The sequence below is a fragment of the Sorex araneus genome, chromosome 2 (assembly GCF_027595985.1).
Source record: "Sorex araneus isolate mSorAra2 chromosome 2, mSorAra2.pri, whole genome shotgun sequence".
Classification (NCBI taxonomy): Eukaryota; Metazoa; Chordata; class Mammalia; order Eulipotyphla; family Soricidae; genus Sorex; species Sorex araneus.
This window is the reverse complement of record NC_073303.1, coordinates 137696064-137715430: the sequence shown is the minus strand read 5'-3', so window position 1 is coordinate 137715430 and position 19367 is coordinate 137696064. Positions and strand designations below refer to the sequence as shown.

Genomic DNA, 19367 nt, shown 5'->3' with positions numbered 1-19367 from the left:
GTATCCACATAAGGGAATAAACATGGAAATTCCAAAGTTTATAAACGACTACTTTCTGTTATCACAAAATGATGATCTCATCTGCAGTGCCTATTAGAAAATTGCTTGAGGTTTTAAGTGGAGTCATTTCTCCATAACTGGTTGTTGAGCTTTGGTATGAGCAAATATTAGAAAGTACACTAACGAAAGACAGGATTAGAATTGTATTTGCAATAAATGTTCTCTGATCAATATTGGAAAGGGTGTGGGTGTGGGCTTAGTTGATTTAGCTGAAATCCCGGGTTGTCAGTTTGTAATAGTCTTTGTTAATTTGTTTTTGAAGATAATGATATTTTTAAATTCTTGCCAGAATCATCAGAAATATTATAAACAATGTCATAAAAATGTAAGTGAAAGTAGAAAATATTTTCTGTACTTTATCTGGGGTGGTAAATTGTGGTTCATATAAAGCCCAAGAATCTATGTGGTCTGTTTCTGGTACAAAACAGGATAGAAACATATGGTTTCATCAGCTGCTGTAAACAGGCTGCCTGTGTTGTATGGCCTATGAATGATATTTATAAATATTCAAATCCCACTCCTATTTTATATAATATAACTAATTATAAAATAACAGATGAAGGAAATCCCAAGAGAATAAATATTAAAATCGAGGGCAGAGTTTTGGAACCAAGGAGAACTGAAATGCATAAACTCCTTAATCTGGAATCTTAGAAAAATTCTTACATTTGGCATTTGGAATAATATAGGAAGCATAAAAATCATATTCAAAAAATCCTATAGTTCTATAATTATAGTTTATTCCTCGAAACTCAAAAGTTGTAGATTTTTAAATATATGTGCTGCCAAAGCAGGCACAAAAGTTGTAGATTTTTAAAAAACTTTTTAAATGTAAATATTATTAGCAAATAGTAAGGAGTGGAATTTATTATTCCTAACAAAATTAGAAATTAAATAGGTTCAACATAATTTCAATAGATTTAATATAAAACTGTACATTTTATCATTAAGTTTCAAATATTTTGAGTACCTTTATGTCTTTTATAATTATCTCATATACTTTAGGTCATCTGTGAATCCAGGTTTCAGAGCTTGTGAATCCTTTGAATTATGCAGTATTTGTTCTGTATATTTTTCTGTAAAGAGGAATTATAGCTGGTCCATAATTCCATAATATTTCATTTTTTCGGGGAGTACACCTGACAGTGCTGTGGACTCAGGGCTTAGTATTGGTGGGCTTGGGAGGCCATAAGGGGTGTTAGGGATCAAACCCAAGTCAGCCATGAGTAAGGCAAGCATCCTACCCACTATACTATCACTTCGGCCTTCTTCATTTTTCTATAGGAATTTAAACAACTATCTCAAACTCTAACACACATAGCAAATGTTGAAAACTCTGTATATAACTAGTTGTATACTATGAATAGACATAATATGCAACTTAAGTTCTTTACCTTATCTTTTTTTGGCTTTCTCACTTTAGTTGAATTTCCCATTTTTAAAATTAGTATTAGGACACTCAATTCGGAGCATCATTATTATAAAGATCAAAAATTATCTCTGAGGGGCCAGGAAGATAGTTCCAGTGGCTGAAGTGTATGGGAAGCCCCAGGTTTGATTCTGGTAATACATCGCCCAGAGCACCACTAGTCTGAGCAACATCACATACTTGCTCTGATACCCTATCTTCACATCCACACAGCTGGACCAAGGACACAGAGAATGCCCTTCTTCTTCCAAAAATGTTTTTTAATTGGTAATATACAGAAAAATTAAGAATATAAAAATATAGTTCTAGACTGAGTTTGACTTTGAAATACTTTGTTTCACAGTCATTAATTGTAAATGCCTAAAATCAAGAATATAAAAAGATATGAAAAATAGGCTTCTCTAAAAATATCAGAAGATAGAGTCCAGAAATGTAATTCAGAGGGTGGAAACACTGGTTTTGCATGCAGTCCTATATTTGATCACCAGCACCCCAGGGCCCCCCAAGTATAGCCCCGGTAGCTTCCAGAGCTACATTACTAGACTCCAGTATTGAATTGCCTTTCCTGGTGGGCTAAGTATTGCTATGAGTGACCTCTGGGTCCCTAAGCATTCCTTGGAATCACCCTTCCGCAAAAGAAGATAAATGGGAAATTTTGAACCCATATTCCTCTTGGAAATTGTTGGGAGCAGAGTTGGGTCTATTCTCTAGATTACTATAGCTGTCTTTGGTCTGCTTTACTGCTTTTGGTTTATTTAGCTGTACTTAAATTACAATCATATTTTCCACTGTTGTCCTTTTTTGTCAGAAAAATATGGGAGGTCATAAGGACATTATTTTATTCTAGGACATCATTTTTAATGCATTAATATAGATTACAGAGTGTCTTCATTGCTAAATATTACACATTTGTGCCCTCTTTGAGTATAGATATGAACTACTGAAAAGTATGAAAGAAATATGGCAGTATCTATACCCAAGAAAGTGAGAATCCAAGTGGAGATAAATTGAATCCTCAGTAAATAATTAGGTTACAATCCTTTGACACATATCACTGTATTGTATCACTGTCATCCCGTTGCTCATCGATTTGCTCAAACGGGCACCAGTAATGCCTCCATTGCCAGACTTGTTGTTACTGTTAATTTAACTTAAATAAGTCTATCCTTAAAAAGACAATTTTATTAGAGATGTTTCAGAGAAGGGTAAGTGATATGAATGGAATCAACAAAAATCTTTCTTATACCCATTATACTAAAGACAATGTGCCAGTAGTCACAAATATTAAATAACTGATTTATGAGGATATGCTTTTAGAATCCACACATCCTATAGGACTTGTTTAAGAAAGGTAAATAATAATTTATAAGATATATTTAAGAATGATATGGTAAATTCTGTAGAAGTGAACAGGACATTGAGATCTTGGAGAATAAAGGGCTATAGTCTGTTTTATATAGACTGCTTCAGGGAATAAGGAAATTTGAAATAGAATTCAAATTCTAAGAGAATGAACTCAGAAAAAAGGTAGAAGGCAAGCTCTAGGTAGTTTGATAATTCGGTCTTTAAATGATTGAAAAATAGTTTGTCCTTGAATAATAATAAGAATACAGATGACTCTTAAAGATATTTATGAAATAAGACATTGATTAGATGTCAGTGATAATGAGTGAGGAATATTTAGAAGACTATTTTATATATATGAACAGAATCTTGAAGGGTAGTTTATTTTATTAGCTAAAATAGAAGTTATTCTCTCAACCGGTGATTTTAATACCAATAAAACTGATCAGAGGTTGTTCACCAACTTACCTTTTTTATTCTAGCAGGATGTTGCAGTTTCTTGTTCTAGTTTTAAAAAATGTTTCTTCGCATGATTTTGGCAAAGGGTTTAATTTATTTTATTTATTCTTTCTTTATCTGCAAGTAAGGATATTCATTACTTTCTAGGATTGTGGTGAAATTTTAAAATTAGAGTGATTAGGAAAAAAACATATAATAAACTAATCAATACCTGAATATGGTAAAAATTGTTTATTCTATTGGACTTCCTCTTTTCTGCCTTCTAATTTATCTCTTTTTTATTAGTGAAACAAGATGGTTTTTATTCACTGAAACTTGGTGAGAGAGATGTGAGAGGAAAGAAAGAGATGAAATGTATGTTCAAGAGAGAATACAGGAGTCTCCAGAGTGGAAATAAGCAAGCGAAGAAACAGAGACAAGCAAGTGAGATAGATGTTTAAGAGCAAATACTGGCTTGAAGAGCAAGCCTACTTTATCTTTTTTTTTTTTAATTTTATTTTATTGAATCACAGTAATAAGTTACAAAGCTTTCAGGTTTAAGTCTCAGTCATACAATGATCAAATGCCCATTCCTTCACAGTGCACCTGTTCCCCCACCAAGAACCCCAGTATACCCCCCTCTCGCCCCACCCCCACCCCCTGTACCTGAGTGGCCAATGATCTTCATTTTATTCTCTCTATACTTTGGATACATTCAATATTTCAACAGAGGACTGACTGTTATTATTTGGAATTTTCCCCCAACATCAAACCTGCTGAAAAGGCATCATTTGATAGTTTGTTTACAGTTGCTGAGAATGAAGATTATAGGAGCTCACGAGACCACGACAGCGGACGCGGCTGCACAGTTTTGGATTTCTGTTGTTTTAGCTCAGTTTATAGCCTAGATGCATTTCTATAAGTCTCTGGGTGCCAAAATGGGTTAGTAGACCTCCTGGATCATAGTCTTTTAGGAGCAGAGGAGCCTTGTTGTGCGTGGCTGCTCCAGATCTCCTGGGCCGAGGGCGTGCCGGTAACACCCCCTTCCCATGATCTCTCATGCACCACGCCACTACAAGCTGTACCTCTGGGTTGTGAGTCCTAGAAAATAGCAGACGCCACGTGGGCGCTGTTTCTGCCACTGCTCTCTTCCCTGTGGAAGGAAAGCATTGGGAGAGAAAATCCTTCCCCCTCCCGAGGCATGAGGTTGTAGCTCAGCTCACAGTCTAGATGCATTTCTGTAAGTCTCTGGGTGCCAAAATGGGTTAGTAGACCTCCTTTAAGGAGCAGAGGAGCCATGTCGCGCACGGCTGCTCCGGATCTCATCTCTACTTTATCTTTTTGATATTCAAGTTTTGAGTCTAATTTTTCTCCAGTGGTATCACAGAGTCTTTATATCAACTGATTTCAGTTAACATTATCTCCCTATTCTAAGCATTCATAATTTTATTTCTCTCATTTCTTTGCTAGTGTTAACAGAATTCCAGTGAATTCTGTCTGATCTATCCTTACTTATACTACCTAAAGGTGCATTGTAAGTCAAATCTTTGTATTTTCATTTTGTTCATATTATCTATTTAATTAAAAATTTTAATTGAAATTTGATAGTTTTCAGTTAAAATTAAATTAAACTTATCTAAAATCTATCAATATGCATTAAGAAATAAGAAATGGCTAGAACATGCCATCATATTTTAATTAAATCAGCATAAATTATGGAATATAATATAGAAAAGACCATGAATTATTTATGCTCATTGTGTTTAAAAAATGGGAAAATGAATTTTTTAATAGAGTAGTTATGATAATTAAATATTTTAATTAAGGTGCCTGGCATGTGCTAAGCATTCCATGGATGGTCTATAGCACTGTAGCACTGTCATCCCCTTGTTCATCGATTTGCTTGAGTGGGCACCAGTAATATCTCCATCGTGAGACTTGTTACTGTTTTGGACATATCGAATTTGCCACAGGTAGCTTGCCAGGCTTTGCCATGAATAGTAGCTCTGAAAAATCCTCATTTTCTACTATCTATAGTACTTCCCAAACTCCACGAAAATATTCATTACTAAGGATATAGACATTTTGCCTTTAGGAGAAATTTCTTTGGTTAGCAGTAGTGTGTTATTTGTTGATCTGGTTGCTGATATATGTATGTTTTTTGAAGATTGATCAAGTTTATTGTTGTGTACTACCTTGAATATATGACACTTTGATAGTTAACCTAGATATAATTTGAAGAATTTTGTATAAGAATTATTGGCCACCTGGGTTCAATTCCTCCATCCCTCTTGGAGAGCCCGGCAAGCTACCGAGAGTATCCTCCCGCACGACAGAGTCTAGCCAGCTACCCGTGACATATTTGATGTGCCAAAAATAGTAACAAGAAGTCTCACAATGGAGACGTGACTGGTGCCTGCTTGAGCAAATCGATGAATAACAGGACGACAGTGCTACTTTATAATGATACAAATTATTTTTTATTTAGTCACCATGAAATTGCAAATTTATTCATGATTGGGTTTCAGACATATAATGTTTCGACACTTCTTCCTTCACCAGTGTCCACTTCCCTCCACCAGTGTATCCCGCCTCACACACGTACCACACACGCACACACACAAACACACCATTTACCTCTCACTTACCAACCTGCTTCTACAAGAGGCACAAATATATACATATGAGTGTATATATATATATACATATATATGAGTATATAAGTGTATATATATATATGTATGTGGTTTACAGTACTGTTGCTGATAAGGTTTTTTTTTATATAAATGTATTTATTGAAGCACTGTGAGAGCAATTACAAAGCTTTCGGGTTTAAGTCTCGGTCATACAATGATAAAACACCCATCCCTTCACCAGTGCACATTTTCTACCACCAAAAAACCCAGTATACCCCCCCAACCTACACCCTCCCCCTACCTGTGTGCCAGATGGTTTCCACATTACTCTCTACTTTGATTACATTCAATATTTCAACACCAGACCCACCATTATTATTTGAGATTTTACCCAACATTTAGATCTGCCGAAAAGGCAACATTAGACAGTTTGTTTTCTATTGCTGATTCTGAATAGCATGTGATGTTGCACAGCTGCGGTAGCGACCGAGAAATTTTGGAGTTCTGAAATTTTAATAATTGAATCTGGGGGGATTTCTGCTAGAAGCCGCTGGGTTCCAAGATTTGTTTCTGAGCCTCTGGAATCATGGCCATTAAGCGACTTGATCAGGAGCCAGAGAGGCCGTTCGTGGGCAACGACTCGGGTCTTGTTGGGGCAGTGGAGGAAAGGGCTGGCTGCACCACCATCCCGGAGGCCCTGTGTATCTTGTCACTGCAACCCATACCTGTCTGTCCATTGGCCTCTAGAAGATGGCGGCCACCAAGCCGCCTGGGAAAAAAGGCTGTGGGACAGCACCTTTTCCCACCTGGGGTGGCCTGAGGCGGGTAATCTATTGTGGAGTTCGGACACATTTCTGCCAGAAGCTGCTGGATTCCAAGATTTGTTTCTGAGTCTCTGGGATCACGGCCGTTAAGCAGCTTGATCAGGAACTGGAGAGGCTGTTCGTGGGCTGCGACTCCGCTAATAAGGTTTAATACATAACACTTTACCAAATTTCAGCACCACTTCCTCATCCCCTATGAATTCTTTTCTTCACCATAGACATTGACCCTCCCTGTCCTCCTATCCATTAGCCCTCTCCAGTGGCATGTTTCCTACTCAATACCAGTGCTCATATTTTCTGTTTCTATTGTCTTTGTGTATTTGTTATTCTGCAATTACATTTCTTTATATCCCACATATGAGGGAGATCATCCTGTTTCAGTTTCTCTTCTCCTGACTAAGTTCACTCAGTGTGATATTCTCTAGGTTCCTCCGTGTAGCCACAAATTTCATGACTGTATATTTTTAAAGGCAATTAATATTCCTTTGCATATATGTACCATAGTTTCTTTATTAAGTCATCTATTGTGGGACACTTGGTTTATTTCCAGATTTTGGTGGGTTTTTAATTTTTTTTAACTTTTATAAATTAGTTCACAATATTTGACTACATTTAATATTCAAACACCATCCCACCACCATTACACCTTCCCACCACCATATTTTGGGTGTTTCCATCCTAAACCCCAATCCCTGCCCCAAAGCAGAACCAAAATAATATAATATTTCCCTCTAAGGTTGGTTGCCTCCTACTTTTTTTTTTATCACCATGTGGAAAGTTACAAAGTTCTCAGGTTTATGTCTCAGTTATGCCGTATTCAAACACCATCCCTTCACCAGTGCCCATATTCCACCACCAAAATCCCTGGTATTCCCCCTGCCCCCCATGCCTCCTACTTTGAATCCCATCAAATGAGGTGCAGTACTCTTGGAGTGTGGGTAGGGTGCGTCCTGTGCAGTGTCACGTGGCTGCAGATGCAGCCACACAGTCAAAGAAAAGTTTCACTTGTGGGTGAGGCTCAGCCTTAGCGTGTGGAGAGCAGCAATGAGCAGGGTGGCGGTTGAGTTCTGGTGGTTTTCAGCTGGTGGGGCCGGGTCCCTTGGGGCAGGGAGGGGTTTCACCTGCCTCCCTCTGGGGTGCCCCAAGTGAAAAAGCCTGGCGCAGAGTCTGACAGCATAGTTATGGCTAGCATCATGTTGCTTCCTTTCGGGAGAGAAGGACATGTGATCTGGATGCTAGCCTATGATGAGATTATCTGGCACTAGTCTGGGTGGCTTATGGGCATGACCACTAAGTTGCCAGAGACAGGAGGATCGGGGCAGAGGAGCTCTGTTCCTGGTCCTATTGAACCCAGAGTTCTCAGTTACAAAGTCCTGCATACCTGGGTCTTCTGGGGGTTCACTTGTGGGTGAGGCTTGGCCTGAGCTTGTGGAGAGTAGCTGTGAGAATGAAGGTGGTTGAGTTCTGGAGGTTTTTGGCTGCCAGGGCTGAGTCCCTTGGGGTGGGGAAAGGTCTCATCCAACCCCTCTGGGGTGCCCCGAGTGTGTTTCCAGATTTTGGCTGTTATGGAATGTGCTGCAAGGAATATAGGGTTATAAGTGTCTTTTTTCTGTTGTGTTTTTGGGCCCTTGAGGTATATTCCAAGATGTGGAGTTGCTGGGTTAAATGGAAGAGCAATTTCCAAACTTTTGAGGAATGTGCATATTTTCCAAAAGGCTGCACAAGTCAACATTCCCACCAGCAGTGAACTAGAGTCCTTTCCTCCCCGCATCCATGCCAGTACTGGTTGTTCTTGTTCTTTTTGATGTATTCCAATCTCTGTGGCATGGCATGATACCTTAATGTTGTTTTGATTTTCATTTCCCTGTTTATTAGTGATGCAGAGCATTTTTTTTCATGTTCCTTTTGACTATTTATAGTTCTTTGAGGAAGTTTCTGTTTATCCTCTTCATTTTTGATGAGTTTGATTTTCTTCTTGTAAAGTCTTATCTGTGCCTTATATATATTTGATATTAACCCCATATTAGATATGCATGGTAAATAATTTCTCCCATTCTGTGGTCTGTCTTTGTATCCTGGTCATAGGTCCTTTAAAGTTCAGAAGTTTCTTTGTTTAATGTAGTCCCATTTGTTTATCTTTGGTTCCTCTTGCTTGGTGGAATTGAGGTTTCATCCTTGAAAATACTCCCATGTCATAGAGAGTTCTGCCCATATTTTCCTTTATGTACCTTATGGACTCAGGTCTAGTTTCACGGTCCCCAATCCATGTTGATCTGACTTTTGTGCTTGACATTAAAAAGAAGTCTGAGTTTGTTTATTGATTGATTGCATGTAGCTTGCCAGTTTACCCAGTACCACAGAAGGCTTCCCTTGCTGCACTTCATTTTTTTTTGCTCCTTTATCGAAGATAAATTGATTATATACCTAAAGGTCTATTTCAGGATGTTCAGCTCTCTATTCCATTGATATGAAGGTCTTTCTTTGTTCCAGTACCACTCTTTTAATCACTACTGCTTTGTACTACAGTTTGAAGTTGGAGAAAGTGATGCCTCCCATCTTCTTTTTCTAAGGATTACGTTAGATATTTTATGGAGTTATTATTCCATATGAACTTTGGAAGTGGTTGATCTGTTTATTTAAAAAATGTCATGGGTATCCTTAGAGAGACTGCATTGAAATGTACAATGCTTTGGGAATTATTGCCACTTTTTAATTGTTTTTTGGGACATACTCAGTGATGCTCAGGGATTGCTCCTGGCTCTGCACCCAGGAATTACTCCTAGTAGTGCTAGGGAACCATATAGATACTGGGGATTGAACTCCAGTTGGATGCTTGGAAGGCATACACCCTACCCACAGTCCTACCACTCCAGCCTCAGTATTACCATTTTAATGATGTTATTACTCTCAAACATGATCAAGGGATATGTTTTCATTTCCTTGTGCCCTCTTTTATTTCCTGAAGGCGAGTTTTATAATTTTCTGTGTATTGATCTTTCACCTTTTTAGTTAAGCTGATTTGGAAGTATGATTTTTTTAAATTAAATTTCTTTTATTGAATTACCGTGAGACACAGTTACATAGCTGTTCATGATTGGGTTTTAATCATACAATGTTCCAACACCCATCCTTCTACCAGTATACATTTTCCACCACCAATGTCCCCAGCTTTCCTACAGCCACCTCTTAATCCCTTGCCTCTATGGTACGTCCTTTTCTTGTTTATTTCTCTCTCCTTTTAGGCTTTAGGTTTGCAATACAGGTACTGAGAAGTTATCATGTTTGTTCCTTTACCTACTTTCAGCATTCAGTTCTTATCCAGAGTGATCATTTCTAACTATCATTGTCCTAGTGCTCCATTCTTTATCCCAACTCTGTCTTCTTGCCCATCACTTGAGGCAGATTTCCATCCATGGACCAATAAATTGTTGTATCTTATCATAGAGACATTAAGTCCTTGTCTGGGAAATTACTAAGATGCTGTTATAGATTAAGCTTTCTGTTTTTCTGTTTTGTTTTTTTTTTTTAATCGAGCCTGGTTGTCTTCTCCAGTTTGGTGTGCTACTACTGGTTTATCAATGTTGTAGACTTTGAGATGTCAGGAAGTTCAGACTTTGTATTGGGAAGTAGCAGCTAGAGTTGATTTTTTTTTTAACTAGGTGGCAGCATTGGGGTGTGCACATGACTGTCGGAACTTCTGGAAATACAGGGGAGTGAGGGAATCTAGCCCATCACTACTCCAGGAAGCCTGAAGATTTCAGTCACAAATCCTGCATATCTGAATTTTCAGCAGGTTAATTTCTCAGTGAGGTTCATCCTGAGATGATGGATTCCATCCAGAGGTATGGAGATGAATTGTGGAAGCAAGCAGCTGCTGGGGGCTCTATTTGGTAGGCACTGAGCTAACTCTCCTCTCAACAGGTTCCCTGGATGTCTCAGCAATGCATGGGTGTCCGAAAAATTTTCTGCAACTTGTTGATCTCTTTCAAAATTTATTTATAAGTCTTAGAGCAAGACTGGTAGATTAGCTTACATGGCAGCATGGGAAATGGTTCATGGATGTGATTCCCACATACCTAAATTTTTGGCAGTTTACTTTCTCGTGAAACTTGGTCTTGAGTTGATGGAGGCATGGCAATGACTTTGGCATATCTAGATGCCCAAGGGCAGCATCAAGTAGCTGATGTTCTTGTCTGTGAGTCCGGGTTGAACCACAACTGGCAGTGCTACACCCTCTAGGCCCCACAGTGGCAGTAGCAGCAGCAGCCATGCCTGTGACTAGGACCAGGGCCAAGGTGGTGGCCATGTGTGGCTCAGGTGCTCTGGGCAGACTGCTGCTACCGTTCCAGTAGAGCCTGGTCGGGGCCACTCGCCCTGGTCCTCAGGTCTGGTTTCAAGTAATCTGAGCCCAGGGAGCTGAAGGACTCAGAGATTTTCCTCCGAGGCATGATGCAGGAGGCAGCAGCAGTGAGGGCTGAGCTGGAAGGGGCAGGGGCAGTGGTGGCTTTAGACAAGGTAGGAAGTTGGAGCATGGCGAGGATGCCCAGTTGGCAGTGAGTTGTGTATCATTCCTTCAAATCCGAATGAGGTAAATTATTTCAAATTATTCCTGGGTAGGTGTTATTTCATTGAGGATTTATTGTTTGTTTGTTTGTTTTACCATATCCCACCATTATCTTCAGACCTGGAGGGTTTTGTTTGGTAAATCTGCTGTAAATCTTTAGGATGCTCCTTTGTGTATAATTTCCTTTTTTGATCTTATTGCTTTCAGTATTCTATCTATGATTTTCATCATTCTGATTTGAATGTACCTGGTGTATTTTTATTTGGATATCTTCCTATAGGTACCCTTTGGGCCTCCTGGATCTGGTGTAGGCATTGTCTACTCTGGGAACTTCTCAGCAAATAGCTTTGACTGTTGCTTTTTCATTACGGTTGCCTTCCTGACCCTCTTGGACCCGAATGATTCTTACTCAGTTCTTCTTGAGTTTATCCCAGTGTTCTCTTGTCAGCTATTAGTAGTTTTAAAGCTTTTTTCCATCTTTTGTTATTATCTAGAGGATTCCATATCTCATCTTGGAGATCATGAATTCTGTCCTCAGCTGCTATTACTCTGCTGCTGAGGCCTTCAATGAGTTTTCCATTTTCTCTACCAGGTTTTTCAGTTCTGTCACTTTTATAATTTTCTAATTTCTGCTCTCATCTATACTGGTACTTTTTTTTTTTTGGCTTCTTTGGGTCACACTCGATGATGCACAGGGTTTACTCCTGGCTCTGCACTAAGGAATTACCCCTGGTGGTGCTCGAGGGATCATATGGGATACTGGGAATCAAATCTGGGTTGGCCTCGTGCAAGGCAAATGCCCTACCCACTGTTATATTACTCCAGCCCCGATACCAATTATTTTACATAGAGATTTTTTAACTTGTTCAACATCTTAAGTAGCCTCCTAAATTCCTTCTAGGTGTTTTTTTAATGACATCTCTTGAGTTGTGATTTAATGTAAACTTAAAACATATTTTACATTTTTCTGAAATAGCAAATGTGAAAAAATTTATACATACTTTATATACACATATCTGTGAAAAACTAAGATGCTAAGTGAGATTGCTTTTCCTTAAGTTTCTCCATTGGCATGTTTCTGTGTATTTATTTATTTGTATTGTGTTATGACTGCAGACAAATCATAGTAAAAAAATTTTTGTTTGTTTATTTTTGTTTATTTATTGTAGCTCTGGAGATGCTCAGGGATTATTCCTGGCTCTGTGTTCAGGGATCACTCCTCCTGGAAGGGTGTCAGAGATGAAACTCAGGTCAGGTGCATGCATGTCAAGAGTCTTACCTTCTGTACTATCTCTCTGGCTTCTTTGAATTTTTTAATTTTAAAATAATTTTTGGTTGTAAAAAAACTTGTTTTTTATTTACCTGTTAAAGAAAAATTACAGAATAACATTTTATTTGTGGTCTGGAGAAATAGTTCAGTAGTCAGAATGCATGCTTTGCATGTAGGTCTGGTGAGATCCCTGACAGCACCTGATGCTTCAAGTACCAGGAGTAACCCCTGAACTTTGCTTTGGTGTGGTTCAAAATCCTAAACCAACAAATTTATTGGAGATTAAATTCTGCAAATTGAAATATTTACTTTTAGCAGGTTTTTTTTCGCTTTAATTAATGAAATTTCTTGGTGTTGTTTGTCATGATTTAAATAAGAATCTGAGGTAGGATGATATGAGCACAGTACTAGGGTACAGATATTTTTGTTTCAGATTTATGCATATAAGGTAGATTTATATATGAAGACTTTTGATACTGATTTTAGTTACTGCTATTGAAAATGATATATCACATGTCCATGTATTTTATATATAGGAATTATTGTATAAATTATTGAATTTATATATAGGAATTATTGTTTCATCTTACTGAAGTCTTGTGTCTTTTTTAGATGATTTCAAGCCTGCTTCTATTGATACTTCCTGTGAAGGAGACCTTGAGGTTGGCAAAGGTGAACAGGTTACGATAACTTTGCCAAATATTGAAGTGAGTATTTATTTTTCTTTCTCCTTCTCCTCCTCCTTCTGCTCCTCCTCTCTTTTTCTTTCTCTCTCTCTTTCTCTCTCTTTCTTTCTTCTTCCCTCCCTCCTCCCTCCCTCTCTCCCTCTCTCTCTCCTTCCTTCCTTCCTTCCTTCCTTCCTTCCTTCCTTCCTTCCTTCCTTCCTTCCTTCCTTCCTTCCTTCTCCTTCCTTCCTTCCTTCCTTCCTTCCTTCTTCTTCTTTCTTTCTTTCTTTCTTTCTTTCTTTCTTTCTTTCTTTCTTTCTTTCTTTCTTTCTTTCTTTCTTTCTTCTCCCTCTTCTTCTTCTTCCTCTTCCACCTACTCCTCCTTCTCCTTCCTCTTCTTCGTCCTTCTCCTCCTCCTCCTCTTCCTCTTCTTCTTCTTCTTCCTCTTCCTCTTCCCCATCTCTTTCTCCTTCTCCTTCTCCTTCCTTCTTCCTCCTCCTCCTTTCATTTTGTATTTTTTGTGTCTCATCTTCCTATACTCAGGATATTCCTTATTACTTGCTCAAAGATCACTCATGATATAGTTCAGACTATAATTGCTCCTCAGGACACCATATTTAACCACTGGGGATCAAGCTATTTCTCTGGTCCTGAGTAAGTATTTCTGTATTTTGAATAAAAGGATTTGGGGGCAGTATTTCCACTGAATTTAAACAAAATTTATAACACTATTCATATAGTCATAGTTAGTTAATACATGCAGTTGTTAATACATACAATAAAGTCAAAGTAAAACACAGTATTTTAAACTTTTAGTCAAAACAATTGTAAAGCACTTTAAATATTTTTAAATTACTTCATGAGCCAGATACTGTTTTCTTAACTAGGAATAATTGCTTATCCTGTCTTCTATTTCTATCCTATTATAGCAGACATACAAACATCTAGTGCTGTAAGTTAAGGCATGTATAAAATTCTATGCAAGAACATATGGATAATAAGGTACTCTGCCTGGTAGACTCTTGAAATACTTAACAAGTCAGATGCTGTTTTGTTCTTGACCTCCAAGGCCAAATAAAATTTCATCATGTAGAAAAGTAAAAGAATTTTCTAGACAAAAGAAGCTAATTGAAAATATTAAATGGCAGAATGATGAATACAGCAGGAATATAGCTTGGAATCAACATGATGCTGAATATTTCATGTTGTAATGCAGAATTTGAACTATACCTCAGATACTGGAGAAACATTAGAAAGTTTTAAGAAGAGTGGTTACATGTTTATAGATTTGTGCTTTGAAATTGATTTTTGTTGTTATTATTGTTTGTTTGAACCACACCTGAAAGTGCCCAGGGCTTATCCTTGGCTTTGTGCTCAGGGATCACTCCTAGTAGTGCTTGTTGGGGGACGATATGCAGTGTAGGTGATTGAACCTGGGACAATTCCATGTAGTGCAATCACCTTACCCTGTGTACTATCTCTCTGGCCCTGGAGGGATTTTTTTTAATATGAAGTTTTATTTTCCTATTTTCCCACATAAATGATAAAACTTAGTCAAGCACACTTAAAGTTCTTATCAAGTGTCTGGTGATCTAACAATAAACCAAATTTGAAATAGTTATATGATAGAATTATTCAATGAAATTCTGGTTAATTTGACTTAATTTATATTTTTTATCCATTTTATCTATTAAAGAGAATAAGTATAAAAATCTCGGTAGCTTGACCCGGGTCGACTGCATGCAAGGCAAACGCCCTACCCGCTGTGCAAATGCTCCCACCCACACAGCAGAGCCTGGCAAGCTCCCCTTTGTATATTCGATATGCCAAAAACAGTAACAAGTCTCACAATGGAGATGTTACTGGTGCCAGCTTGAGCAAATCAATGAGCAATGGAATGACAGTGATATAGTGAGTAAAAAATCATTTTTTGTCGATAATGTTAATAAGAATTATACTTCTATCTCTTTTGTAATCACTTCAGTACTATAAAATGGAAGCAGAAGCCAAATGAATTCTCTTCTTTTTTAAAAAAAAATTTTATTAGTGAATCACTATGAGATAAAGGTACAGACTTACAAACTTTCATGTTTGCGTTTCAGTCATAGAGTGATCGAGTACAGATCCCTCCACCAGTGCCCATTTTCCACCACCAATGGTCCCAGCATCCCTCTCACCACCCCCACCCTATCCCTTCCACCCCACCCCGCCTCTGTGGCAGGGCATTCCCTTTTGCTCTCCCTGGAGGGGTTTTTAACAATAGTTAGTGAATTAATTGGAAAAGAAAGATATTAGATCAGGAAGTTAACCAGAAGCTTTGTACCTTTTACGAATTTCAGGATATATTCATGCCATTGCAGGACATTAGAGATATTTTCTTTTATTTTGTTAAACTTTGAGAATAATAATGTTTTTGTGCTGACTTATTAATATTCTTTTGTGTGCATTTATTAGATAACTGGTCATGGTTAGAGGTGTGGCAAACACCTCTATATTCTGCATCCTCCCTTTTCATTAGATCAGCCTACTTATTGAGAGCTTAGGTTATACCAGACTATATTAGTTGCTACGTCTAAAGGTTTTCCTGGTTAATTACTATTTGTGGGATTTTTTTTTCCTTTTGGGTCACACCCGGCAATGCACAGGGGTTACTCCTGGCTCTGCACTCAGGAATTACCCCGGCGGTGCTCAGGGGACCATATGGGATGCTGGGAATCTAACCTGCGTCAGCCGTGTGCAAGGCAAATGCCCTACCCACTGTGCTATCGCTCCAGCCCCATTTGTTGGATTTCTTAATTTCACATTTATTTGCTTCTTAGAAACTGAAGGAAATCATTTAATTTGAAATGTTATGGAAAGTAAGCCTTCCTGTTACTCTGTTATTTAAAAAAGTTCATATTCTAGTATCCCTGAAGTAGTTTGGAAACTTGTTAGCAATAAACTAAGTTTATTAATTTCTTTGTGATATTTCTTTAAGAAAATGATATAAACCATTCAATTAATTAAAAGGTTTTTGAGAATCCTTAAGTTGAGAACACATATCACTTAGCCTAGAATAATTTTATAGTATTATTGATCAGTGATGATTGATTTCCAAAAATCTTTAGTTGGGTTTCTTTTTCCTATGTAGAACATTATTTTATCAAACTGCAATACTCTCATCATCACACCCTTCATTACTTCCTTGCTCCAAGCATTTGTGGATTCTTGTATTTATTAAGATTAAGAAGTGTTTTTTATTCAAACATACTCTGCTTTAATAGAGTTACCATTCACCCTGTGTTTGCTTGTGTTCTAAATCCAAATCCTTAAAGGAATAACAAATATGAGAGGAGATTTTTAAACCATATTGTAAATTTCTGAAATAGCAAAAAAGTAATTTTAGAAAAACCAACTCCATCTTTATCTTGGGCCACCAGAAATATGTCTGAAAAAGAATAAGCCTCAAAATTTGTGTGTGCATAAATGTGCACATAAGAAGCATGGCATTAGAGAGAGGTCAGAGTTCATGTTTGTGTATGTAGATATGCGTTTTTGTTTGTTTGTTTGTTTGTTTTTGCACATAGCTGCACCACTTGTTGAAGAGGCTTTCCTTGCTCCACTTCATATTTCTTGCTCTCTTGTCAAAAATTAAGTGAACATATATTGGAGTGCTGGTGTCAGGATATCCAACTCTATTCCATTGGTCTGTGGGTATGTCTTTATTCCAACACCATGCTTTTTAATTGCTACTGATTTGTAGTACAGGTTGAAGTTAGGGAAGATGATGTTTCCCATCTTTTTTCCCTACAAGAATGGCTTTAGCAATTCATTGGAGTTTATTGTCCCATATGAATTTCAGAAGTGTTTTATCTCTTTATTTGAAAAATGTTACGGGTATCCTTATTGGAGTTGTATTGACTCTGTATAGTGCTTTGGGAGTATTGCCATTTTGACAATGCTAATCTTCCCAATCCATGAGTAGGGGATGTGTTTCCATTTCCTCATGTCCTCTTTTATTTCTTGAAGCACTGTTTTGTAATTTTCTTTGTATAGGTCCTTCACGTCTTTTGTTAAGCTGATTCCGAAGTACTTGATTTTCTGAGACACAATTGTCAACAAGGTTGTTGTTGTTTTAAATATCTCTTTTCTTTCATTACTCTGCATAAAAAAAATCATAGACTTTTGCGTATGATTTTGTAACCTGCCACTTTACACACCTATTGTTTTTAAGAGCTTATTTGTAGAGTCTTTAGGATTTTCTAAGTATAGTATCATGTTATCTGCAAATAGTGATAGCTAGACTTCTTCCTTTCCTATCTGGATGTTTTTGACGTATTTTTCTATCCTAATTACTATTGCAGGTATTTCCAGTGCTATATTGAATAGAGTGGTGAGAGTGAGGAACTTTGTCTTGTGCTTGATCTTAAAGGGTAGGCTTTTGTTTTTTTCCCATTGAGAATAATGCTGCTATAGGCTTGTGGTAGATGGCTCTGACTAGATTGAGGAAATTTTCTTCAACGTCCATTTTGTTGAGAGGTTTTTTTTATTATCATCAGTGCATGTTGGATTTTTTCAGATGCCTCCTCTGTGTCTATTGATATGATAATATGGTTTTTAATTTTTCTTTTATTGATATGGTGTATATGTTGATTGACTTGCAAATGTTAAACTTGCATTCCTGGGATGAATCTTACTTGGTCATGTATGATATTTTTTGATGCTTCATTGGATTCTATTTGTTTGTATATGTTGAGAATCTTTGCATATCTGTTCATCAGGGATTTCAGCCTTTGATTCTCTTTTTTTGCGGTGTTTCTGTCTGTATAAGGGTGATATTAGCCTTTTAGAAACTGATTAATGTTTTTCTTCAATTTCCTGGAAAAGTCTGGAAAGCATTGGCATTAGGTCCTTTTTAAAAGTTTGAAGGCATTCACTAGTGAATGCACCTGGGCCTGGGTTTTTGTTTTAAGAAGACTTTTGGTGACCATTTCAGTTTACTTGGTAGTAGGTCTGTTCAGGTATAGCAAATCATCTTTGTTCAGCCTTGGGAGGTTATAGGAATCCAGGAATTTATCCGTTTCTTCAAAGTTCTCTTGTTTCATGACATAAACATTCTCAGAGTAACTCTAATGATCCTTTGAATTATTGTGGTTTCTGTTGTGATGCCGCCCTTTTATTTCTGAATCTGTTTATTAGGGTTCTCTGTCTTTATGGTTTATTCTGTACTTTAATTTTTAAAGCTAAAGACTTACCTGACATGATTTTACTTTTGGTACTATCCACATTTGGCATATTTTCAATGCTCCTTATCTTGTGGGATACATTGTGGGCCTCATTGTAATAGTTCACTGTAAAACCTTCAACTGTATTACTTATTTTGCAGGAAATGCATTTTCAGGAGTTATTTATGACTTTAGCCCTTCAAAGAGTTCCATTTGTCTATAAATCTACTTTGCTAATCTAGACAAACACCTTTGTGCAAAGTCCTATTCTGGATGAACCTGGTCTGGTCCCTGCCATTGAGGTTGTGTTTGCTTGGATTTTTTTTTAACTAACTTTGGAATATACCCTATCCCATTCATGGGTTTTCATATTTTTGTACGAATCTTAATTTTTATTTTTTGGAGAGGAGACCACCAGGTGGTTCCCAAGGCTAACTCCTGGCTCTCCTCAGGGAATATTCAGTTGTTTGGGATTTTCCAATTTTATTCTAATTTGGGCTGAATGGGTATACCAGATCCAATGGTATAAGATGCTTCTCCTGGCTCTGTGCTCAGGAAACTATAACTAGGGCTGGGAATTGAACCAAGGTTGACTGTATTCAAAGTAAGTATCATACCTCTGACACTATAGTTATTTGTAAATTTTATTTATGCCTATGAGCTAAATAGAGAACAAAGTTGAAGGAGAGTAGGAAGAAGTATAAATGTAAATTAGGTGAGACAATGATTGAATTCTGAAGTTAGGTAATGGCAGTAAACATTGATGATGGTATCTAGTCATTATTCATAGAGCCTATATAGCTCATGTGCTTAGGAGTTTCCTGGTACTTCAATAATTTAATTCTCCTTTGAAGATATGAATAAGGAACTGAGCAGAAATTAAATAAAATCAGTGCTCATTTTAATGAAGTATTTGATTTCTATGCCAAATAT

The 19367-nt window shown here is 37.4% G+C and overlaps 1 protein-coding gene across 1 annotated transcript in view; it reads left to right on the top strand.

Moving 5' to 3' along the window:
• The window catches only part of EAF2 (ELL associated factor 2), a 43063-nt gene that overhangs the window by 2428 nt on the left and 21268 nt on the right, over positions 1 to 19367 (top strand). The window contains exon 2 of the mRNA XM_004606681.2: positions 13178 to 13272. Within this exon, the coding sequence (XP_004606738.1) occupies positions 13178 to 13272 (95 nt within the window). The remainder of the gene's footprint in view (positions 1 to 13177; positions 13273 to 19367) is intronic.